An 18,535-nucleotide genomic window follows, 5' to 3' on the forward strand; every position below is an offset into this window, starting at 1 on the left:
GTGTATCAGTACCACTCAGTAACCAAGTAGATACACATAAGCAAATAAGTGGTCAGTCCCTCAAACTCTCTGGTCCCGAGTCTAAGTTGTGCTGTCATCACTGGGGAGTAATACAGCTTGGTCTTGTGTTGGTCAAACACCAATCACTGGATAGGTGGCAGGCTGATACCATGTAATTATATGAGATGTTAACAAAAAATTCTCTGGGACTGGAAAGATGGCTCAGCAGTTACAAGCACCTGCTGAGTCCCACCATCAGTTTCTGATGCTTCACATTCCTGTAGCTCCATCTCCAGGGATCCTACACCCTCTCTAGCTTCAGAGGGTGAGGATGTGCATGCGTGCACACACACACAAATTTTCTCCTTTAACTTATTTATTTCTGGGGAGGGGTAAGGTTGTTGCAGGAGTTGGTTCTCTGTTCATGTAGGTCCTAGGACTCGAACTTGGGTCATTAGGCTTGGCAACAACCACTATCTTGATGGCTTTTCCCTCTAATGAGAAAACTGAAAATTGGTTTGGAAATCAACCCACACCTCCCCAGGTTGAGTCTCACACACTTCTATTTAAGTACAGGTTCTGGAATCTACCCTTATCCATGACTGGCTGCACCAGAGCCTCCTTCAAGGACATGAAGAATTGTTTCCTTAGGCTCCATTCACAAACCCAGGTCAAGATATGGCCACCAGTTCAGCAAATTAGTCATTTGAGATATAATACAACAAGAATTAATTACTCATTCTGTTTATTGAATTGAGAGAAGGGAATACAAAGGACTGGGCAAGTGCTGTGCACTGACATGGAAAAGGTGTAATTAAAATAAAATTTAAAAATCCAAGTAAAGCAAATCAAAGTTACTGTAATTTCAACCAAACAAAAAAATTTAAAGACATTTAATATACCACACATTTATAAAATAAATGTCAACCAAAAGGTGTCTTGTAAATAATTAGTAGAACAAGTGAAAATAAATATGAGACCTGAAGTTTTTATACTTTAATGAAATAATAAAACAAAGAAATTTATAAACTACTAAATATAATCTGAGAGGCAGTTAAAAAAGCAAACCCCAAAGTTTAAGAACACAATCCTCTGGAAACATCTATCAGTTCATAGTTAACTATTACTCCACACCAACAGCTGTGTGAGCTACATCGCACAAGGCCGTATCACTCTCCATAGCTCAGAAATCTCCAGAGCAACACTCAAATTCTTTGTGATCTCTACAGCTTGGTTTGTAAGCACATACATGCTTTTGTGATCTACTCCCCTCAAAACACACACACACACACACACACACACACACACACACACACTTTCACTCACTCTCTTACTATCAAGAGGCCAATAACATCCCCCCCCCGAGCCTAAAAATGTTATGATTTAATTCTACCATATTGATCCTGATAATGTAAATGTCTAAGTCAAAGATGGGACACAATTAATTTCATTCTTATAAAAATAGACAAGTATTAGCCAAGTCTTAAACTCAAGAGAGGGCACTTTACATGTGCACAAGACTTTCAGTAAAAATGACAACCTAGAAGTTGTTTCTAGGATATTTTATGAATCAAGTTCTTCCTTTCTCAAGCACACAAAATCTTATACGACTAACCTCATTAAATCCAGGACATCTGGATCCAGTAGATAGGGATGGTTACAGCTTGTTTTTGCAGTTCAAGGGCAGCTACTGTAACAATAGCTCAACACTGCAACATTAGATTAAGTCCACCCTGTTTTTAGAAAGTGTCTAAGTGTAAATGCAAATTCACCTCTTTCAAGTTAGCAGTTGAAGTGAAACCAGGTATGGGTTTGGAAATGGAGGTAATGCTTTGGCCAGCAAACAAAGGGAGAGTTGCTGAAGTCTGAGACATTAAAGTAAAATTACTAGGTAAAAATATATTTTAAAAAAATGGGACACAAAGGATATTAAGACAAATTATCTTCTTTCCTCCCCATTCTTCTGCTGTAAAGTAAATGACATGGATATGTTCCCTTTCAAGAGATGTGCGACACATTTACCCACTGGGAGGCAGAGGGTCAGTTCTTGTTTGCAGGAACCAACGTCCTAAAAAAGATTTCAAGGCGGGGAGGGGTGGGAAGAAGAATTTTCTATTAATGCCATAGAATGCCAGTCAAGGCAGAACACTCCTAACCACTAATCTTGCTCAATTCCTGCTTGTCTTCTCAGACTAAGGAGATTGCTCTTGGTTCGTCTAGCAGGTTGTTTTCATTATAGTCAGAGAATTCCTTTCTTGTTCTCCACCCAAGAAAATGGGCCAATATATGGGGATATTTGCAAATAAAATTTCCTGTTTTCAACTACTTACCTGGATTACTAGAATATCTGGCCAGCGAGAGCAGCAAATACTGCTGGCATGAATACTAACAAAATACAAAACCAAATCCAAAGCTTTGCCATCTCCCAACGAACTCCCACTCTAACTCCTTTTCTCACCCCCACACACCAACCTCAGTGATCCCCCAATCCAACACTTTACCACTAATAACCAGTTATTCAGAGGAAAAAGACATTTAATTTCATTCTTGCTCTAGCCCTTAATCAATGCATTAATAACAACATTTTTAAGCACAAGGAATTGAGCCTACTAACCTGATTTTTGGAGCCAAAATTCTCCACTATTTTGATCTATGTGCAAAAAGTATTGGTACTTTTCAGCTTATACATTGGTTAGTATCTTGTGGCTGGCTTGACAGAATTTTCCCTCTTAAGCCTTTATGTTTATCACATTGTCAGAAATTTTCAGTTACTAGCTATGGGTTAGAAAAATCCTGCCACCAGGTTCTTCCATCATAAAAGCTAGGTTTCTTCACCCTCTTTCCCACCTTTCTAACACACTCACGTCATGGTAAATCTATGAAACAGATGCTTCCGGCAAATTGGCACAGTGAAGTACCAGTATATAGAGGAAGCTGCCAATTAGAACAGACCTGGAAACCACTCACCGAGCTGCTATGAACACCTTTGCATAGCTGTAACTCCACTTTAAAATGTGCCTCACTCTGAGTCCACGTTTTTACTTCTAAGTGTTTTTAACTGTACTTCACAGGCACTATGAAAACTCAGATCTAGGTGTGGCTTGGTATACTGGTAGAATCTGAGTGTCAACTGCCCAGTGGGCACAAATCTCAGGAACATTACATATGTACCATATGGTACAATGTAACCACATCTGTAAACAGCCCTGGAGTTCTATGCCCTCATTTTGTTAGTGACTGTTATGTAGAAACTGGGTGTGTGTGTTAATGGCGTCAGGGTATATCAATCAAAATACGGTTTGAACTGCACTGAGGTAAAGAGGAGTTGCCACTTAATTATATACAGTTACAAATGAAAATTTTTATTCAAGCTTAAAGTGAAAAGTAATTTAGTAAAGAAATGAAGTACCAGATAAACGGTAACATTATTTTAACTTAGAAGTATCAAAACAGGATTTCTCTGATTTTCTAAAGTGGTGGTCTCTGCAAAATGAAGCTTGATGTAATCTTTTTACACACTCATTTGATAAAATCATTGCTGACTACAACCTCTCATTTCCTCACTATGAACTTTGGGAGAATGAACTCTACTTTAAGGCCGAATGTGTTTTCTTCTTCCTTTTCCCGACTTTCCCTCCCTGCTTCTATCCCTCCTTATGTGCCCTACACTCCAAGCATCTCTCCTCTCTTAGGGCCGTGAAGGGGTATGTATGATCATGGTGAGAATGCTATGGATTTGGCTTGGCCTCAAGGGCAACTTGATACAAGATTTTTTTTTTCTTCACCAGGATCTTACTTTGGGAGTAATTCCATTTCTCTTTCCAATAGCTGTGGTCACCCTGATCATCCTCTACTGAAAAACAGGCAATTTCAAGAGAGACTGTTAGACCCAGCAGCTATGGGGTTTAAAAACACCATGAACATCAGACATTAGATGTAGAGTCTTCAAAATGAGAGCCTTTTTCCATAAAGGAAACCATCCCTTAAACTAAAAGGTGGAGGAGAGGGAAAGACTGTCCACAGCACCAGTTTGAATGAGGTTCAGTATGGCAACATCTGAGAAGTTGAGAAGGAATCTTTGTTAAATTCCAGTGTCCCTATATGTTGGGCATTAAGGGCAATTAGGAGAAATGACTGAGGTTTGAATCCCAGTTGACATATGTTTGTAACCTGCTGAATTCTAAGTCTCAACGACACTATAAATTCCCCAAGTGGGTCTATCTTCTGATCTCTACTTTACTAGATCGCACCAAGTCTAGAAGAACTTGGAACAAGCTTTCGTGAAAACCTAGACTGATAGCTGATTTTTCATGTTGGTGTATTTATAAAATTCTCCTTTTGAATCTTGAATTTCTTCAACATCAGGTACTGATGTCCCTTCGGGAATAAAATAAAAAGGGGGAACCTTCAGAGTGTCTCTCTGGCTTTCCTGTGCCATGTCCTTCTGAGCACTGTTTCTGACCATGCCATGTCTCAGGTGGTACCCCAGAAGAGCATCAGTTACACTGCATATCTGAGTCACAGAGGAAACTGTTTTTAAGCTGGTTTAGATTCCAAATGTATACAAATGAAGTCACTTTAATCCTATAAATACTTCTTAATTTATTTTTAAAAAATTGTGCTGTTAACCCTTTTACGGGGCAACAAGCTATGTGAAAAGTACAAAACTTTTTGTCAAATGTAATATTGAGAGTGCTTTTGACATAGTTCACTGGTTTATCATCTGATCAGTATATACTGCGCAACGGGCAAGGCTAGAATCCATGAACCAAGCTGCAAAGATCTCAAGCTAAATAAGGCGGAAAGATTTGGAGAAACAAAAGGAAAATTCTTTCCTGTCCAATGTATACTCTTCAGACTAATGAACTCTTCCTATCAAGCCTTCTAAACTGTTAAATAAAGTTTCCAAACAAGCATTTGAACTTCATTACACAGAAGAGCAACAAGAATGGTATCCCACCAGACAAAAGGCAGGAGGGAAAAAATATATATACTGAGTTCAATGGGTAAGCCTGAATGCAGTACAGTTCTTCACAACCGATGGGGAATATTCAACATGGTGTCCAACAACGTTCTAACGACGTGCTTCATCAACTGGTTACTATGAAGCAAGGTGTAAAGGTTTGGCCCCAATCGGGCTTCAGAAATGGTTCTTTTTTCATGACGAGCATGTCTGTCCAGCTATCAATCATGTTTGTTTGCACCAAATCCCAAGCCATTAAAATACGACTAATTTTAAGTTAAACAGAAGTCGTCTGCTCCAATTCGCCATCAACTATCCATGCTACTGCATTCCTCTGAATGACGCCAAGATGAAAATGTGCAGAGAAAAAAAGAAAAGATATCAGTTAGAAAGTTTCAAAATTTGCATTAGGACATAACAGCAGAATAAGTAACAATAAACAAATTCTTGATATTTTTGTAGTCCTTAACTTTTTAGGTTGTATTTTTATAATGTAACCTCATTATTATTTTGAATAATGTAGGAAAAGAAATGAATAATTATGTTAGAATTTCCTAATTTTATGTTACTTTGGGTGGGGGCAGCAGTGAGACAGGGTCTCACTGTGTAGCTCTGGCTGGCCATGAACTCAGAGATCTACCTGCCTCTGCCTCCAGAGGGCTGGGATTAAAGACATGCATAACCATGACTGACAGAATTCCCTATTTTTAAAATTAACCTTGAAATAGATAATTAGAACAAGAAAATCTTTGTCAGTTTACAATAAGAAAGACGAAAGAACACTCTGGTAGTACAAGGCAGAGCTGCACACTCAACTATGTATTTAATCCATTGAGCTGCCAAAGCTTGAGGTCTACAGCCTCACCCAGCTCCGTTTGGGAGAAGTGTATATATGACCTTTAGTGAGATAGAGTTCACATACCATAAACACACACTCATTTAAAATACTTACTAGGTTTAGTATACTGACAGCTTGTACAACATCAGCACACAGTTTTAGACCAACTTCACCATCTCAGCAGTCACATATACCCTCATAAAAAAACTACTCCTCTGGTCTTGGTGGACTGGCCTATTTTTAGACCAATTCAATATAAAATGTAATCACAGCATATGGTGTGTCTGTATGTTTTGTTTCTGATATATTTCATTTAGCATACTGTTTTCAAGGTTCATGCACCTTATGTAGCATGTATAAATACTTCATCCTATTCCATTTTATAACCCCCACCACACAAAAACCAGAAAGTTACTAAGGCAATCAGTCTTGCAACTCATTACAAAAGATCAGCAACTTCTTTTTAAAATAAATTGTTAAGCCAGGAGCTAGAGTGATGGCTCAGCAGTTAAAAAACAATGGCTGTCCTTAGAGAGGACCCTGGTTCGATTCCCAGAACACACATGGTGGGTTTTTAAAACAGCTTCTAACTCCAGTCCCAGGGAATCAGATGGTCTCTTCTGGCCTCTGTGGGCACCACACATGTGGTACAGATTCATATTCAGGCAAAACACCCGTAACACATAAAGATACATTTGTTGGGCAAATAAGATGGCACCATGGGCAAAAGACTTGCTGCTAGGCTTGAAGACCTGAGTTCAACAGAACCCACATGGGGGAAAGAGACCAACTCCAGCAAGCTATCCACTGACTTCAACATAGCACGTGTATCCACCACCCTCCTGCATACCATAAATGTACATAAAAAACCTTTTTATATGTATAAAGTTTTGAATTAAGTGTTTAAATGACATATGTAACTTTATGCTAGTTTTTGAACGTTATCTTTAATCCACTTACATGTTCAAATTCCTATTCTAAGCAGGTACAATTTATTTAAAAAAAATAATATTTTCATTGTATGTGTGGGAAGACTCCAAAGGATATCCTCAAAAAGTAGTTCTTTTATTTGAAATGAGAATGACTGTATTTGTAGGGTCAGCCTTATGTTGGTGTAGCGTAATGGACGCTGCTGAATTGGGCCTGATCTTGCAAGTGAGCCAGTATTCAGCATACCCATTGAAGTGACTCACATTAACCAAAGTCACAAAGAACAAAGTGCAACTCTTAGCCCATTGTGCTGCAAGACAGTACCCCTTATGGGATGAAGCTGCTACGTAAGGACCAGTCCTATCCTACTTCTTCCAATCACATTCTGAATGATTAATAAAGTATAAAAGTACAGATAATTACAGATGCAGATCTCCAAAGACCGTATCTTAGAAACTGGGCCTTGAAACTTAGGACAACTAAAAGTCTTGGTTGATTTCCCAGGAGTATCAGACAGTAAAAACCAACAGAAAAGGCCTCCAAGATCCCATGCAACTTGATGCAGTAGTTCTAACAGTTTTTAATTCTCATCTCTGTGTTTTGCTCTGTTTTGTTTTGTTTTTCGAGACAGGGTTTTTCTGTGTAGTCCTGGAATTCACTCTGTTGACCAGGCTAGCCTCGAACTCAGAGATCTGTCTGCCTCTGCCTCTTGAGTCCTGGGATTAAAGGCCTGCACCACCACTGCCTGGCCTCATCCGTGTGTTTTAAAAAAAAAACAGCTAACTTCCCTCCAAGGAACACCTTTAGTTGAAATTGTTCCATGTGTTTCTTACGACATCATTTAGGTGGGAAGCTGACGAGAGATGGCTTTAGCAGTTAAAAGCACTTGCAGCTCTTGCAAAGGATTGTCATTCTGTTCCCAGCATGCACATCAGGTAGCATGGGCACACAGGCACACACATGAGAAAAACAAAACAAAAACACCAACCACTTCGGTGGGACATATTGAACAAAACAATCTGTAAGTAAGTTATTTCCTTCTAAACGAGACATTTTTACTTGTTCTCTTTGAGGAAAAAAAAAAGATATTTACATAAAATTTATTACTTCTCTCTAGTACTATTATATTTAATCAAGAATTTGTCCTCATCTGTTAGCTTTATGACTTTCTTCATCTTCAAGTATCAAGGTGGTGGGAAAACTTTCCAGACCTAGACTTGCCGAAATGGCAGCATTCAACAAGTTAACGGGGGTCTGCCATATTTTGGTTCCTTCCCTATAAAATGAAAATAAAAATGTTTCTCTTACAAGACCATGAACACATGTGAGAGCAAATATACTCTGAGCATGCTACTTGGCACATAGGCAGCATAGGAAATTTTAGTTCCTTCCTCTTTCCCTCGTCACAGTTAATGTTAGTATGCTATATAGTGCTAACGTATTAGGAAAACCCCAAAATGATGCTCATTAAAATGAAAGTTTCTCAAATTTTATACATCGGTTAGTTCTCATGTATATAAAATGTTTCGTGTAATATCACCTTTACATAGCATGAGAAAACTTTTTTTTTTTTTTTTTTTTTTTTTTTTTGGTTTTTCGAGACAGGGTTTCTCTGTGTAGCTTTGCGCCTTTCCTGGAACTCGCTTTGGAGACCAGGCTGGCCTCGAACTCACAGAGATCCGCCTGCCTCTGCCTCCCGAGTGCTGGGATTAAAGGCGTGTGCCACCACCGCCCGGCTGAGAAAACATTTTAATAAAATTTGTATGTATGTGCATGCAAATGCATGCCTGCAAAGTGCAAGATGTGTGGAGGTCAGAGGACAACACTGGGTGTCAGTCTTTGCCTTCCACTGAGAGAAAAAAAAATCTCTCCTGTTCTCCACTGCACATGTCTGCCTAGCTGGCCTGACAGCTTCTGGGAATTCTCCTGTGTCCACCTCTCATGTTCCGTGACAGCTTCTGGGAATCCTCCTGTGTCCACCTCCCATGTTCCGTGAGAACAAAGAGAATTACAGACTCACACCATATACACCGGCATTACATGGGTTCTGGGATCCAAACTCAAGTCCTCTCGCTTATGGGGCAAGCACTTACCTCACACTCATCTCTGAACCCCCCAAATTTTAAAGTATTATTGGTAACTTGATGTAAATGAGGTGGCACATTCTAGCTTACTTCCTTCATTGCCTCTCCAAAAACAACAGATAAAACCTAATCTTAGAGTTCTAAGGTTTTCCGTAAAGTGAAATCGGTGAGATAAAAAAGTCATACTCCACATTTAAATTGCTATTTAAAAGTATTCTAACTCAGAGCAATGTTTCATCTGGAGAAAACAAGGACTGTGCAGGACTTACCTTCAATATTCTGGTGGTCTATGAAAGGTGCTGGTCCCCATATTCTAACAGTGCCGTCATCGGAGGCACTGGCCATCATAGATGGAATCTGTGGGTTCCAGCTAACACAATTTACTGTGCGCGTGTGCCCTGTCAGCTCCGCAATTGGCAGTTCACTTCGTTTGTGCCAGATGTAAACCTTGTGATCTAAATGTAGAGCAGTTCAGAGAAATGGTAGAAAGCTGTGTTATTAACAAAATCACTGACCCTAAATTACCATTTACTACCCACACAACACGATACTTCAATATTATAACTTGAAGGAAGAAAAAAATAAAATAGTTTAATAAATTAATTTTGTGAAAAGCCATATAATACATTATAATTTTTTTTCCTCTGTTCAAAGTAAATAGCTCTGAAGGCACGAAGACAACTTGCAATAGTCTGTCCACATGTGACTAAAGAATAATAGCAATCTGTGGCAAGACGGCTCAGCAGTTAAGAGTGCTTACTGCTCTTATAGAGGACCAGAGCACCTATGTTCCCAAGCACCTATGTAAGGTGGCTCAGGACCGTAGGCACCCTCTTCTGAACTCTGCATTCACATTCATGTGTGCACACAGACATACACATAATACATTTTTTTTTAACAGAAAAACTCCAATTACAATGGAGGTATTTGACCATAAACTAGTTCAGAACAGAGATGCTGCTGCATTCTGTAGAGATGAGAGAAACAAGGTATCCAAACTGAAAAACCACAAGGAGAGTAAAACCTTTATGGGGAGCTTACAAAGTACTCTGCGTGTAATTGATGAAGTGGGTACTGTGCTTCCCTACACTGTAGAGACGGTACCTGAAGTACGGAGAGGTTAAGCCCCTCTAAGGTCTACAATGCAGGTAGACCTCTTAACTGTAGCTCTGCTTAGGGATTACTGCAGACAACCACCTCATATTGAGTACCTTCTGGAGAGCTTCTAGAAGATGATCATAAGTGACCATAAAAAAATCAAATCTGCTACAGCTTGGGAATAAGCTAATTAGTAGATACTTCTAAACTGACAACAGAACCCCAGGATAAATCAGCTCTTTATGATGACAATCTATTGGTTAAATAATGGGTCAATGTGGAAATCTGTGAGTGGGTGTGCTGCCTCTACGTTTCAAGTAGTAGAACTAAGGGCATGGACCACCACACCTGGTGATTAGTTAGTTGTATTTCAGTCAAAGAGCACAGGTTTGAAAAGTGGGAAGATGATACACACCTTTGATTCCAGAACTTGGGGGGTGGGCAGATTTCTGTGAATTCTGGTTCATGTGTACACATGTTCAAGGAGGTATTTCCTGCTAAGGTAACTAGGATCTGCAGCCATCAAAGTCAAAATGATATGGTTTATGCTGACTATGTTCTATGTGCTGTATCAGTCTGGCAAATCAATTGCCTATGTAAAGACAGTCTGTAGCCCAAGCAGTCTCAGACTATGTATCAAAGGGTGATCCTGAACTTCTGATCCTCCTCCCTGTACCTAGGGCTGTGATTACAGGTGTGAGCCACCATGTATGGTTTGTGTGTGAGGGACTGAACCCAGGACTGGGTGTGTGCTGACAAGCACAATACCAACTGAGCTATCACAATCCCAAATCCCGAGTTTTCCTATATATTTTAGGGTATTTAGTGGGCTTCTGAAATATAGTACTTAAAAATTAATAGTAGAATAATTACTGTGGTCATCTTGGGAAATTTCTATATATAGCTGGAGTTCAAAACATTTTTAGAACCTTTCTATATAACTTGAATAATGAAAAACTAATTTCTCTGCTGTTCAGGCACATGTTTAAATACAGATGTTTGTCACCTACACACCAAGTTTAGTAGAAGGGACAGGTGTGTGAATTTGAGCTTTCCTGAAACCATTAACAACTACCAGGCATAAAAGTGGTACTCAAACATACATACTCACTATCTTTAAGAAAAGTAATCAAACTCAACTTTTCCCATAGTCTTAGTAGAAATAATGACTGTGTTAAAACAGATTAAATCATAATAATTAATCCCAACTTTTGGTTTTGGAGACAGGTTCTTTCTACACAGTCCTGGCTGTCCTGGAACTATGTAGACCAGGCTGGCTTCGAACTCACAGAAATCCACTTGTCTCTGCCTCCACCTCCCAGTGCTAGGATTAAAGGCATGTGCCACTATGACCAGCAAGCCTGACTTTTACCAACCTTTAAAAACTATCAGTCCCGTGAAAAAACAAGTCTGTAAAGGTATAATGACTTAAGCAAATTTTGATTTGATCCGAACATCAAACATACTTCTAACACATGATTAGGACAGGTTGCACTGATCTGAAACAGTAAGAAGGGCTCAACCACAGAACACTAGTGGCCTGAGGGCCCTGGGATCCATCCCCAACAACACAAAGGAAAATGAACAAGCAATCAAAACCAAAACCAAACACCAAGGATTCAAGCCATTCCCCAAAAGGTAACATTAAGAACATACGGGATAAACTACTAAGAAATTTAATCTCCTATCTTATGCTTCCAGAAAAATAAGCTACCCTGATAAAGAGTATTATAGCCCTTTAAATTAACCTGTCCTGGTGAACCAGCAGTGACAGACACTTTAAATGAACCTGTCCAGGTGAACCAGCAGTGACAGACATCTTACCTTCACTGCCACTAGCGATGAAGTCTTCATTATGGCCTCCAAAACATGAATGAATTGTATAAAACCCTTGTGTGACACCTTGATATTTCCTTACTAAAACTCTGTCTTGCAAGTCCCATAAATGAACTCCCTGCAGGCAAAAAAAAAAAAAAAAAGAAAAAGAAGTTTTTGTTGCTATTGTTTTTTTGGATAGGGTTTTCCCTCTATGACTTTAAAAAAAGGACAATCTCACTGTATACTCCAGGCTAGCTTGGAACTGACAGATCCTCACAAGTCCCCTTTCTTTCTTTCTTTCTTTCTTTCTTTCTTTCTTTCTTTCTTTCTTTCTTTCTTTCTTTCTTTTTCTTTCTTCCCCTCTCTCTCTCTCTCTTTTTTTTTTTTTTTGTGAAGACAGGTTTTCTCCGTGTAGCCCTGGCTAGCTGTTTTAGAACTTACGCTGTAGACCAGGCTGGCCTGAATTCAGAGATCCACCTGCCTCTGCCTCCTGAGTGCTGGGACTAAAAGTGTTTGGCACTATGCCCCACCCTCCCAAGTTTTTTAGAGTATAGGCATGTATGACATCAATAAGCTTAGTAGGTTTTTTGTTTTATTTTGTAAAAGGCAGACAATCTAGCCCACCTTCCTAATGCTGTGACCTTTAACACAGTTCCTCATGTTGTGGTGACCCCCGACCATAAAATTACTTTTGTTGCTACTTCATAACTGTAATTTTGCGACTGTTATGAATTATAATGTAAAATCTGATAGGCAGGATATCTAATAAGCCAATCCTGTGAAGGATTGTTCAACCCCAAAATGGTCTTGATCCACAGGTTGAGACCTGCTGATCTAGCCCAATGGCTTGGAAAACTGCTTTTAAATTCAGAGAGATTGCCCATTTACACCTCCTGAGTGCTGGGATTAAAAGTGTGGGCTGCCACACCCAGTCTCAAGAGAATCTTTAACAGTAATTTGTGAATACTCCTTTGTCCACTGGAGCATTCTTAATTTCTACTTGTGCAAAACGCCAGTGCTTCAATAAACTCGTAGCTGATCCCTACACACTTAAGCACTAAACACAGATATTTAATAGCTAGATTGAATAATTTTTCACTAAGCTGAATTTTTCTGAAAGCTGTAAAACAAACAAAAAACATACCTGAGTTGCTACATTTAACAAAGCTAATCGGCCATTTTTTGAAATAGTAAATGACATAATAGGATGATCTTCTTGTACTCTGTAATCAGAAATAATTTGTCAGGAACAGCAAACGAAGAGTCAAGAACTTCAAACTATGAGAGACTATAAACTATTACAGCTTAAATGACATCTTTGCCTTATATATGTCTATCAGAATGGGGTAACAAATACCCCCTGAACACCAACTCAAATCACCAATCAAAACAAAAAACAAACAAAACTGCTTTTCTGGAAAAGCCCAACTGTATACATGTTTTGGTATAAATTAGACCATTTCCTTTTTTTTCCTTTTTTTGTGGGGGGAGGGGGGTAGGATTCAAGACAGAGTTTCTCTGTGTAGCCCTGGCTGTCCTGGAACTCTTTTTGTAGACCAGGCTGGCCTTGAACTCACAGATTGGCTGGCCTCTGCCTCCCATGTGCTGGGATTAAAGGCGTGCGACACTGCACCCTGCTAAATTAGATCATTTCTACTGGAAACAAAATAATAGTTACATGTTCCTATCTGTAAGGTCCTCAAAGTTGTAGCCCCGGATCCTCTGGTGTGTATCAGAAGCCAGCACAGTCTTCCCATCACTCAAGCACCATAGGCATTGCACTCGCACCCCCTCCCAGGAGTCCAAAAGATTTCCATCCAGGTCCTAAGCAGGGAAACAAACAAAAAAAACAAGCCTGATGTAAATGCTTGGCAATGCCTCATGAAAATAGTTTTGTTTTTTTCCTAGCCAAACTACAAGTATTTTAACTTAGGAGAGTTCGACCACAGGTCTGTAAACACTGTACTCTGACATGCAAAGCTGTGATACGAAAAGAAGAGAACTAGGAATTAATAGGTTAGACCCTGCTAGAATAAATAATGAATTCTAGAAGCTTCATTTTACTAGAAAGTGGCAACTTGCAATAGCTACCCAGGGAGATATTGGATTGCCAGTGAGCTGCCCTGGAAGTATGTTAAATGACCTATCCAGAAGAAATGAAGCCTGTGGGATAGCCTATTAAGATCTGTTTTATTCCACAAAGGTCAACTACAGACAGTTTATCTAAACAAACACCTAACTGAACCTGAAAACACCTACTGGAACCACGTGAGACAGTGGTACGTGTGACATGTGGAACCTAGACAAAGCATAAGGATACTGCATTGTATGTCACAGGACAGTTTACCTTGGTTGAATCAAATAAGTTGTAATTGCCAGGTGTGGTGGTACACCCCTTTAATCCCAGCACTCTGAGGGCACATGCAGGAGGATCTTTGTGAGCCTGGGGTTCGTCTGGTCTATACAGGGAGTGCTAGGGTAGCCAGTGCTACATGGTGACCCTGACTCAGAAACAACAACATCCAAATCTCAATCAACACAGCAGCTGGTGACCATAAGATCCTTGAAATGACTGAAAAATTCTGTCAGCACCCATCACTTTTTTAAAAGGATTTTTGAAATTATATTGGTATGTGTGAGGGTATGTGCACATGTGTGTAGTTACCCACAGAAGCCAAAAGAGGGCCTCAGATCCTCTGACAGCAGTGAGAAGTGGTTGTGAGCCACCCAACATGGGACCTTGTAAGAGCACAGCATGCTCAACTGCTGCGCCATCCCTTCAGCCCCAGCATTTCTTACTTTCAGTTCTCAAACATTTCCACTGTGTCCATTCATGAAATTCAGCATTCCTGTGGGTTTGCTGTCATTTCACACTGCGTCTCCTATACCCCAAGTTGACCTACATGCCAAGGAGGACCTTGAACTTATGATCCTATAATTCCTAACCTCCCAAGTGCTAGAATTAGAGTGTGTGCCATCAGGCCTTGTTCACGCTGAGCTACATCCTCAGCTCTACAACACTGCTTCTGGAGACAGGGGCTCACTCTATAGTCTAGGCTGTATCTAACTCACTACAGCCCAGGCTACTTTTTAACTCTTGGCAATTTTTCCATCTCAATCTCCCAAGTGCAGGGATTATATGCATGGGTCACCATGCCTGGCTAGCACTGTTTTTCTTAAAAAGGCCTAAACACACTCAAAAGAAAACGCTGAACTTTTCAGTCCTATAAATTAGTACCTTTGTTTTTGAGACAGGGTCTCACTATGTTCTCCTGGCTGGCCTAGAACTCAGAGATCCACCTGCCTCTGCCTCCTAGATGCTGGGATAATAGCCACCATGCCCAGCTCATTTTATACTTTTCAGGAATAACTTCAGTGGTTTTAAAAATACAAAAGAAGTAACAAAAAATTCTATTAAATATTCACTTAAGAGGATGGTAAATAAGTTTTCATATATTGTGTCAAGTGAATCTTAATTTTATTTACTTATTTACTTATTTATTGATTTTTGAGATGGGAGTGGGTCTTACATGTAGCCCTGGCTGGCCTGTAGAACTTACAAAGATCTGCCTGCCCCTACCGGTCAAGTGCTGTGATTTAAAGTGTGCCCCATCATGCCTGGCAACTGTAAATTCTAAAACGAGTTCAACAACTCAATTTCCTTTCCAATAGGCACTCAGTACTTACACACTGATAGAACTGCCCACGCTGACCTCCAGTCACGAAGCGTTTCCCATCTGGATTCCAGGCTACACTGGTCAAACTGTCTTCATGAGATTGGCTCATTTTTGTTCTTAGTTCTCCCGTCTATAAGGAAATAAAACTGTGGATAAGACGTTCAAGACTCCTAAGGGTCTATGTAAAGACAGACAGACTGGAAAGGGAGGGAGAAGAGGAGGAAGGAAGAAGAAAGTAGGTAGAAGGTAGCCAGAAGAATGGAAGGTGCCTGGGGTATTTTACTAGTGCATCACTGCTAATCAGAGAAATGGTGATTTCAACTGGCCTCACCAGAACCAAGACTACAGCACTCAAAGAAAAATTTAAAGTTCACATATAATAAGCTTTAATAAATTTTAATAAATTTCTCATCTTAAAAGAATTAAACTAAAATGTAATTTTTCACAATCAAGACAATGAAAAGCCCAAAGCTACAAACTTAAATCCTTCTGAGCCTCCATCTCAGTCCAAAATTCTTTATCAATTTTATCATAAAACCAGTTAATGCAATTAGCAATTCCTTAAGAACATGATTAATAGCTAGTAAAACTATGCCCTTAGAACCCGCTAAGGGCAATTTTAATTATGCTAAATATCATATTCAAATGATCATAATATAGCAGGGAGGATGGAAAAAAGACTACTTTTTCTAATACGTAACTATTTCAATTAAAAGCAGAACAAAGAACCTCTGTACTATCTAGCATAGCATTCTACAGTGCTTCCAACTAATCAAGCTTGTTTAGTGCTTAAGGCTCAGATATCCTCGTTACATGTTCTAGGTTATTCAACTTATGAAACATTACACATACCATTTAATCTAGTCTTGTTCAAGTTTGTTCAGGAATTAGAAACAGGACCTGAGAGGTAATAGCTGCCCTTGGTATAAAGACAAGTATGTGGACATAATTTTCCTGTGAGAAATGGGTTCTTAAAAGTAAGACTAAAAGAGTGAAAACAAAGGGTATGATTAGGAACCTGGGATCAAGTAATAAAGGCACAAGAGGCACAAAAAAGAAAACTAGATGTCTCCCTTACATGAGAGGAACAAACAAAAACAAACAAACAAAAACCCAATTCAACATCTAAATTTGTGGTAATAGTTGAACAAATAAAATCTGCCTGAAGATCAGAGGACAGAACAAGCCACTAGATTAAACATAGAGGGCAGGCAGTGGTGGCACACACCTTTAATCCTAGCGCCTGGGAGGCAGAAGCAGAGATCCTTCTGGATTTCTGTGAGTTCAAGGCCACACTGGGCTACATGAGAAACAGTCTAAAAGAGAAACTGAGCCAGTTGGTGGTGGCATACACCTTTAATCCCAGCACTAGGAAGGTTGAGACAGGAAGAGATATGGCTGAGCAGAGAAAGGAATATAAGGCAGGAGGAGACAGGAATAAGATGTTTCAGGCTGAGGAGTTGGTGAGGTAAGAGGTGGTGTCTGTGGCTTGCTCTGCTTCTCTGATCTTTCAGCTTTCACCCTGATACCTGGCTGTGGATTTTTATTATAAGACCAATTAAGATTTGTACAACATAAATCCTTCCCCAAACTCTTCACTATTCTCAGCTATTTAATTACTGTTTTGGTTACTAGACCTGAATAGCTAAGATGAAATGCAAACACAAAAAGCCACCAAATCTCGGGTGTTTACTTTAACAAAGACATTAGCACAGAAGTTCTGAGGCAGCAATGTTTTCCTTCTGTTCTGCACACAACAGTGAGTACATGAGGTCATTAGATTAGAAGCCTATCTAAAAACAGAAATAGCCCTGGGACTTCGTAAAAGACAACCCTTCTGGAAAAGGCCTTAACTTACCAAGTAGTGCATAGTAACAGTTACGCCTAGATATGGTTAACTGCCCAGAAACTCAATCTAACTCGAGTAAAGACCACACAAGTGTTAGGTGTTACGTCCCTAGTAAGGCAGACAGAGCTGTTACACAGAGAAACCTTGTCTTGAAAAAAAGAAACAGCAAAAAAAAAAAAAAAAAAAAACCCAAAAAACAAAACAAAACAAAAAACAAACAAACAAAAAAAAACACTGGGGTAACAAAAGGGAAGTAAATGAGCAGTCAGAAAATTTTACTCCACAGCATTAGGACTATGTATTTCACTTGAAGGCCCATCTCAGTGTTCACTCTGTTCATGCCACCCATAATATTTCATCTCTGTGGAATATTATTATTATTTTTTAAATGTACTGCCAGCTGTCCTGGAGCTTGCTCTGCAGACCAGGGTGGCCTTGAACTCAGAGATCCTTCCAAGTGCTGGAATCAAAGGTGTGCGCCATCACACCCTGCTCACAGTCCCGTCCCCCGCAACCGCCCCCGCCCCCACCCCCCCCCCACCCCCCCCCACCCCCCCCCCCCCCCCCCCCCCCCCCCCCCCGTGCAGTTTTGGTGCCTGTCCTGGATCTTGCTCTGTAGGCCAGACTGGCCTCGAACTCACAGAGATCTGCCTGGCTCTGCCTCCCAAGTGCTGGGATTAAAAGCATGTGCCACCGCCACCTGGTGCAATATTATTTTTACTCTTCTATTAACAGTTAATGGATTCAAAGTCCCATCCTATAAAGTTTTACTTTTATACTCAAACCACAGATTATCATTCCTTTACTGAGAGTTTAAATTTTAAATATGGGGATTCAAAAACCTGTAAAATGGAGTGAACCTAATACCAAGTTTGTCTAAGAGAGGATCATAAAGTTCAAGTTTTCAGTTAGAAACAGTAATATAAATAAAAGTATGTTCTGAGAGCACTCTTTAATTGCACTAACCTAGCTCACACTACTAAATGTAGTTTAAGAAATAGTATATTTGCCATCATGATGTGAAATTTTATTTAACACTTGAAAGGTTAAGCTTCATGCACAATGATAAAAACACAACAACTAAATTTTTTTTCAGGCTAAACAGTATAAATTCCACTGAACAAGGCAAAACATACTGACCATCTTTTTAATAAACTATCCAGAATAAATTAAATTTATAAATCTTAACATCTGGGTTCTAAACACTTGAAGCAAGCACTATAACTTATAAGAGAAATGTTATAGTCATTTAGGTTAAATGGTTCTGTTGTATAAACT

The 18,535-nt window shown here is 39.6% G+C and overlaps 1 protein-coding gene across 4 annotated transcripts in view; it reads right to left on the reverse strand.

Moving 5' to 3' along the window:
• Positions 1 to 728: 728 nt before the first annotated feature.
• The window catches only part of Wdr26 (WD repeat domain 26), a 43,279-nt gene continuing 25,472 nt past the window's right edge, over positions 729 to 18,535 (reverse strand). For 2 of the 4 annotated variants that reach the window (XR_008218032.1, XR_008218031.1), the window contains exons 9-15: positions 15,419 to 15,538; positions 13,410 to 13,555; positions 12,876 to 12,954; positions 11,738 to 11,867; positions 9,085 to 9,270; positions 7,825 to 8,007; positions 729 to 5,297 (exon numbers count right to left, since the gene is read on the reverse strand). Coding sequence is in view for 2 of the 4 variants with exons in the window: in XM_052737839.1 (XP_052593799.1) it covers positions 5,272 to 5,297; positions 9,085 to 9,270; positions 11,738 to 11,867; positions 12,876 to 12,954; positions 13,410 to 13,555; positions 15,419 to 15,538 (687 nt within the window). In the remaining 2 variants the exon portion in view is untranslated. The remainder of the gene's footprint in view (positions 5,298 to 7,824; positions 8,008 to 9,084; positions 9,271 to 11,737; positions 11,868 to 12,875; positions 12,955 to 13,409; positions 13,556 to 15,418; positions 15,539 to 18,535) is intronic. The other 2 variants (XM_052737839.1, XM_052737838.1) reach the window with 1 other exon arrangement.

The sequence above is a fragment of the Peromyscus californicus genome, unplaced genomic scaffold (genome assembly GCF_007827085.1).
Source record: "Peromyscus californicus insignis strain IS unplaced genomic scaffold, ASM782708v3 Scaffold_14__1_contigs__length_90479793_seg_2, whole genome shotgun sequence".
Lineage (NCBI taxonomy): Eukaryota > Metazoa > Chordata > Mammalia > Rodentia > Cricetidae > Peromyscus > Peromyscus californicus.